The sequence below is a fragment of the Piliocolobus tephrosceles genome, unplaced genomic scaffold (assembly GCF_002776525.5).
Source record: "Piliocolobus tephrosceles isolate RC106 unplaced genomic scaffold, ASM277652v3 unscaffolded_41412, whole genome shotgun sequence".
Lineage (NCBI taxonomy): Eukaryota > Metazoa > Chordata > Mammalia > Primates > Cercopithecidae > Piliocolobus > Piliocolobus tephrosceles.
The window spans coordinates 4,185-10,990 of record NW_022325880.1 but is presented as its reverse complement, the minus strand read 5'-3'; the positions used below and the strand labels follow the sequence as shown (position 1 = coordinate 10,990).

The 6,806-nt window shown below is 47.3% G+C and overlaps 1 protein-coding gene across 1 annotated transcript; it reads right to left on the bottom strand.

Moving 5' to 3' along the window:
• Positions 1 to 789: 789 nt before the first annotated feature.
• LOC113223452 (succinate dehydrogenase [ubiquinone] flavoprotein subunit, mitochondrial) lies at positions 790 to 6,090 on the bottom strand (the record flags this gene model as incomplete). Its single annotated transcript, XM_026452928.1, has 5 exons — positions 790 to 1,404; positions 3,220 to 3,384; positions 3,705 to 3,848; positions 4,749 to 4,910; positions 5,950 to 6,090. Coding segments are annotated over 5 exons (765 nt in total), but the record flags the coding sequence as incomplete, so codon positions are not given.
• Positions 6,091 to 6,806: the final 716 nt, after the last annotated feature.

Below are 6,806 nucleotides of genomic sequence, written 5' to 3'. Positions count from 1 at the left end.
CCCTGGCAACCACTGTCCTACTCTGTTTCCATGAGTTTTGACTTTTTTAGATTCCACGTATAAGTGACATGCAGTATCTGTCATTCTGTGCCTGGCTTGTTTCACTTAACATAATGATTTTGGGTTCATCCATGCTGTCACAAATGACAGGATTCCCTTCGTTTTCACAGCTGAGTAATATTCAGTTGTGTATACACACCACATTTTCATTAAACACCAACACATATTTAGGTTGTTTCCATATCTCGGGTACTGTGAACAACGCTGCAATGAACATGGGGGTCCAGGTGTCTCTTTGAGCTTCTGATTTCATGCCCTTTGGATATACACCCAGAAATGGGGTTGCTAGAGCACATGGTAGTCCTGTGAATTTCGAGGAACCTCCAGAGTTTTCCACAATAGTTGTACTAATTTACCTTCCCCCCAACAGCACACAGGGTTCCCTTTTCTCCACATCCTCACCAACACTTGCTCTCTTTTGTCCTCTTGGTAACAGCCATTCTAACTGGAGTGAGATGAGATGATGTCTCATTGGGGTTTTAATTTGCATTTCTCTGGTGCTCAGTAATGTTGAGCATTTTTTCATACATCAATTGGCCATGTTTGTCTTCTCTGGAAAAATATCTATTCAAGTCCTTTGTCCATTTTCAGTAGGGTTGTTTTTTAGTAGGGTTTAGAAGGTTGTTTTTAGTAGGGTTTTTTTTTCTATTTTAGATACAAAGATATTATTAGATATATGGTTTGGAAAATATTTTTTCCCAACCTGTAGTTTTGCTGATTTTTTCCTTTGCTGTACTGACACTTTCTAACTTTGAAAATGGTTAAAGTAACTGACAGTGTATAAAATTAAAGTTACTTATTTTCATTATGTGGAGAAGAAGGACTTATCCATCCCAGGAATCAGTATTAACCCAGTACCCACTAAAACAAGAGGGATTTTGCCAAAAAACCCCATGGGACTCTTTGGGCCGCAGTTTCCTCATCTAAAATTGGGACAGGTAAGCTGTGAACCTGATGGCAGCCATTCCGGTCTACTGAGGGCCATGCTTTCTCACCGCCTGAGGCAGGTGCTCCCGTCCTTACCCTTTACAGGTGAGGAACCACGGCTGGGAGAGGCCATCACCCTCACAAGGTTATATCAAGGCCTGTGTCTGAACCGCTATTCTATAATACCTTTATTTTCATTAAAACAAAGAAACTCTAAATGAAAGTTATTCATTTTTATAAATGAAATAAGTAGAAATTAGAGTCCTACCCTGTGGCAACAACAGTGTTCTTTGCTCTTATGCGATGGATGGACCCGTCCTCTATGCACAGTGCGATGACACCACGGCACTCCCCGTTCTCCATCAGGAGATCCAAGGCAAAATACTCCACAAAATAGCTAGTATCATATCGCAGAGACTAAAAGAAAGGAAAAAAAAGGGCAAGAAGTGTTAAGCCAACCTTTGAGGTTTTAAGGTGGTATTTGCTCGTGTGAATAGGTGAAAGAACCTGATCCAAATGGACCAGGTAAATCCAAGGAGATCAGCAACAGAGTCAAGGACACTGTCAGAGCCCGAGAGGCATTCCACACCGAGCAGCACAAACAAGGCAGGTGCACTAGAGAACGCAGCAGCAACAGCTCCTATTTTGGTGACACATTTCCTATTTCTACACAACCCGAAGAGGCACTCCACACTGTCTGGTGGCCACAGGCAGCTCCGCTCAGAGTTTGATGCCAGAGTGAGGTCCACAGACCATGGGGTCACAGCCCAGGTGGGAGCTGCTGGCAACACATAACCACTTAATTAATTAAAATAAATCAAACGTTCAGCTCTTCAGCTACACCTGCCACATTAGCAACAGCCACATGTGGCTGGCAGTTCCCAATGTGGATGGTTGCAGACAAGCAGACTGCAGCACTGCAGAAAGGTAGGCACTGGACAGCGCTGCCCGCCTGGACCTGCTATTCCCTCAGCCGGTGCGAGGTGCCCTCGTAAGCCTGGGCCAGCTCCCCACATGACAGCTCCTGCTCCGGACGGACCTGCTTTCTCCTCCCACCACACACTCATCCCTGCACTCAGCCACAGAGAAGGCACTGGTGTTCTCACAACTCGCAAATTAATGGTCTGTCTCCATTCATCAGAAAACAACAAAGTTCAGAATGTTGAATATTCTGAATCGATACCATTCAGAATATTATTTGGCCACGCCAAAGTTGACCCTGATTACCCAGTAACTATTGTCACCTCAAGTCTTTGTCCAGTGATAACAATTAACATTAAAACAATCCATGGCCAGGTGTGGTGGCTCATGCCTGTAATCCCAGCACTTTGGGAGGCCAAGGCGGGTGGACTGCCTGAGCTCAGGAGTTCGGGACTAGCCTGGGCAACATGGGAAACCCTGTCTCTACTAAAATACAAAAAATTAGCCAGGCATGGCGGTGTGCACTTATAGTCCCAGCTACTCAAGAGGCTGAGGCAGGAGAATCGCTTGAACCCAGGTGGCTGAGGTTGCAGTGAGCAGAGATTGCGCCATTGCACTCCAGCCTGCATGACAAGAGTGACACTCCATCTCAAAAACAAAGCAAAACAAAACAAAACAAACAAAACCAACCCATTCAGGAACTCAGAGGTGGTAAAACAGCCTTAAAATACTTTTTTCATTTTTTGAGACAGGTCTCCTGTTGCCCAGGCTGGAGTGCAGTGGTATGAACATGGCTCACTGTCTCAAGTGATCCTGGTCTCAAGTGATCCTCCTGCCTCAGCCTCCTGAGTAACTGGGATTACAAGCATGTACCACCATGCCCAGCTAATTTTTAAACTTTTTGTAGAGACAGGGTCTCGCTATGTTGTCCAGGCTGGTCTCAAGTGATCCTCCTGCCTTGGTCTCCTAAAGTGCTGGGATTACAGATGTGAGCTATTGTGCCTGGCCTGCTTGCTCTTTTCTTATATTTGAGTATCACATATCCCAAGTTAAAAACCTAGTATATAAGATTATCAATTCAACTTTCCAAAATGGATACAAGAAATAACATATTGCCTTAGAGACAGCTTCTCACAGCACATGCCTCGTCCTTTCACATCAACAGTCGCTGCATGTGTCCTACACCGCTGTTCTCTGTTGCTTTTTACATAATCTCTGGCGGACTCACTGGGCACGCTAACCCATTCCCCGCTGTCACCGTAAGCCCCAGCACTACATGTCCTGTCTCAGGTGGGCACAGGGCAGTCTTACCCTTCCATATAAGGTGTGCAATAGTGAGTGGCCGGTCCGATCAGCCACACAGCAGCACCGATGGGCCTGCCCGCCCTTTCCAAACTTGAGGCTCTGTCCGCCAAATGCACGCTGATAAATCTTCCCATCTTCAGTTCTGCTAAACGGCATGCCGTAATTTTCCAGCTGTGAAAGATAAAAACAAACAAAAACCTTATTACCTTGAAGGAGTCAAGATATTCATAGCTCATCTATACTGAACAACTTTAACACAAATCTGCAAACCCAAAGTAACCTATTTTATGAAAATGTCAACACTTCATCAAAGAGAAGTCTTCTTGTTACGTGTAATGCATAGTTCGTGACGGAAAATGACTCCTCTTGTGAGCTCTGCCCATCACCATTCTTTCGGCCGGCCACATCTGCCTCAATTGCTTACATCCTTTCCAGGACTCTTTTTGACTAGAAACAGACCACGAGGGCACCCAGAGCCTCCTGCCCATCACCTCGACCACGGCGGCGGGAGCCTGCTCTGTCATGTAGTGGATGGCATCCTGGTCCCCCAGCCAGTCGGAGCCCTTCACGGTGTCGTAGAAATGCCACCTCCAGTTGTCCTCCTCCATGTTCCCCAGAGCAGCGTTGATTCCTCCCTGGAAACACCAACCACTCCTTACAAGCCACAAACAGGAGCCCCAGCTTTGTCTTCCAGGCCCAAATCCACCCACTGGGGGATTCAGAGAAAGCCAACTCCTCACGCAGTGACTCCCAGCGAGGGCTGACCTCAGCGGAGGAGCAGCGAGGCCCGACAGATTCCGGGTCACAACCCTCCCCAGCTTGCCCAGTGATTCAATCCCTTAGCCTCAGTCTCCTCATCTGTGTGGTGGAGACAGAGGGAGCTCCAGGAAGGGCAGACCGGAGCCGTGAGGGAAAGGCCACCTGTAATATGCTTATTACCTAACATATCTGGCACAGAAAAGGTACTCAACAAATCTTTCCAGATAATTGTACTAACAAATCTTCCCAGTGGCATTTACGGGCATGTGTTAAAGACCAGAAGTGCTTCCTCCCAAGTAATAAGCTCCACACTCAGAGTCGCACTCCCCTGTACCCCTACTTCCTTTGGCTGTGTGTGCCCACCACCGTCTTACTCCTCAGAGAGTCCCAGAAGACAGCAGCACGGGGACAAATAAAACCCTTGTCCTTTCCTTCCCCACCCTAAATTCTGATTCCTCCTCTTTAGATGATCTCCTTTTCTTAAGGTGTTGGGGCGGTGGGGGTGGGTGGGGAGGAAAGTAGGCGAGATGGTCAAAGAAAACCCAAGTGTGACTGGAGTCCCAACTAGGAGTGACAACAAAGCTCCAGCCCTTCAAAGTCTCCAGGGAACAGGCTCCAGGGAAAGACCGCTGAGAGGGTAAGCTGAGTGAGCAAGACACAGCAAGAGGCCATGTGGCTGGAGCATGGGGAGAAGGCAGGAGGCTGCCCAGGTAGAAAGCACAAGGCTGTGTGGGACCTGCACAGAGTGGGAGCACGGTGGGGCACCTTTCTCTTACCTGCGCTGCAACAGTGTGTGACCTGGTAGGAAACAGCTTTGTAACACATGCTGTATTAAACCCTGCCTCGGAAAGGCCAAATGCAGCTCGCAAGCCTGCCCCTCCAGCGCCTACCACCACTGCATCAAATTCATGATCCACTACTGGATACTGAGCAGAAATCTGGAAAAGAAAAATTCACCTGTCAATCACGTGCTCCACTATGCCAAACACGAAGACGCTTGTTACAGTGAAGGAGCTTGACAAAGACAAAAGGACCACCTGCTAGGCACACAGGGCCTCCATCCTGTCCCGGGGCTGAGCCCTGAACAGTGCGGGGAGAGGGGGGCACATTCGCACGTGGAGAAGGGACCGACAATCAGATTCTATGAATGGTAGAAGGTCTGTCGCGTGGGATCAGACTGGGGACCACAACTCTACTTCAGGGCCTGTGCTTATGGCTGAGAAGGTGCCAAGGAATATTCAGTCGCTATTGTGAGCTTATGAGAAAAGAACTTCTCAGCAAGTTTCAGTTTTCCAACAGAGAGAGAACAGGCACACTGAATACCAAGGAACCCACACCTGAGTGGCCCACGGTCCTAATTTCAGTAGGAATTTTATCATCTATCACAGCAGATACTGTTCACTTTAATTTATTGCTTTATTTGATCTAAATTTAAATCTAGTTTATAGATACGTTAAGAGATATAAGTAAACGGCCGGGCGCGGTGGCTCAAGCCTGTAATCCCAGCACTTTGGGAGGCCCAGACGGGCGGATCACGAGGTCCAGAGATCGAGACCATCCTGGCTAACACAGTGAAACCCCATCTCTACTAAAAAAATACAAAAAACTAGCCGGGCGAGGTGGCGGGCACCTGTAGTCCCAGCTACTTGGGAGGCTGAGGCAGGAGAATGGCGTAAACCCGGGAGGCGGAGCTTGCAGTGAGCTGAGATCCGGCCACTGTACTCCAGCCTGGGCAACAGAGCCAGACTCCATCTCAAAAAAAAAAAAAAAAAGAGATATAAGTAAAAATGCTAACATCTATGTTTGTGTTTGTACTTGCAGTTAAGTACTACTACACTGAAAATAATTTCAGCATGCATTGGATACCTATGATAAATTTTTCTCTTATGTCTATGACTCATATGAAAAGAAACTGGTATAGATCCTTACCCCCAAGCCAAAAAATCATTTATAATGGAACAAAAGGCATGAACTTACGGAATCTGAAACTTTAGCAGATGCCCTCTTGTTCCCATCAACAGTGAAGTGAAAACCTCGGGTTCCTGTTTGCAACACTGTTGGCCACTGGTGACACAGAAGACACAGATGCAGAGGGTTAGTGTCCTGAAGGAACAGATGCTATGGGGGACAGTAATTTAAACTTCCCCTTGCAAACTGTTCCCCTTCTTATGTTCCCAGGTGCCCCTGTGCATCCAGGGAGCTCAGCTGAGACTCTCTACTTAACCCTGAAGGGCAGCCCAAGGGGCAAGGAAGGACTGAGCCCCCGGTCCTCCTTTCCACCCCAACTCGGCACTCCAGAAAACCAGGATGAAGCCTGTTTCCAAACAGGATACTCACTGACTCAGATACGACATGAAAAAGGCACACTTCCTCTCTAAAGTCTTAATTTATGCTACTTAGTGGAGAAGGGGAAGACATCTATATCGTATTACTGTATGTGGTATTTTGCAAATAATGAAGCATTTTAACTGGCTCCATCATAGCCCTTTCCACATTACAGTTCCAGTCGTCCATGAGGGCCTGCGGTCAGTTCAAAAGGCACTGGACACTGAATCAGGAGATCTGTATTCTGGAGCAGTAAAAGCTGACAGCCCAGAGGGACGAGGTGTCATCCCTTCATCACACAGGAGGACGCTGGATGCACACTCTCCCCTGCCTGGCTGCTCCTGGCTTTTTCCTGGCCAATGTCTACAACTTGACACATCTTGCTGCTTAAATTTTCCATCTTAGAAAACTTTACCCAAGAAGACTGGTTTTAGTGTTTAGTTTTTAGTGGCTGTGTGTAAGAGGTGACACTGTCCATGTGCTAAGGTTGGCCAGTCATTTAGAGGATA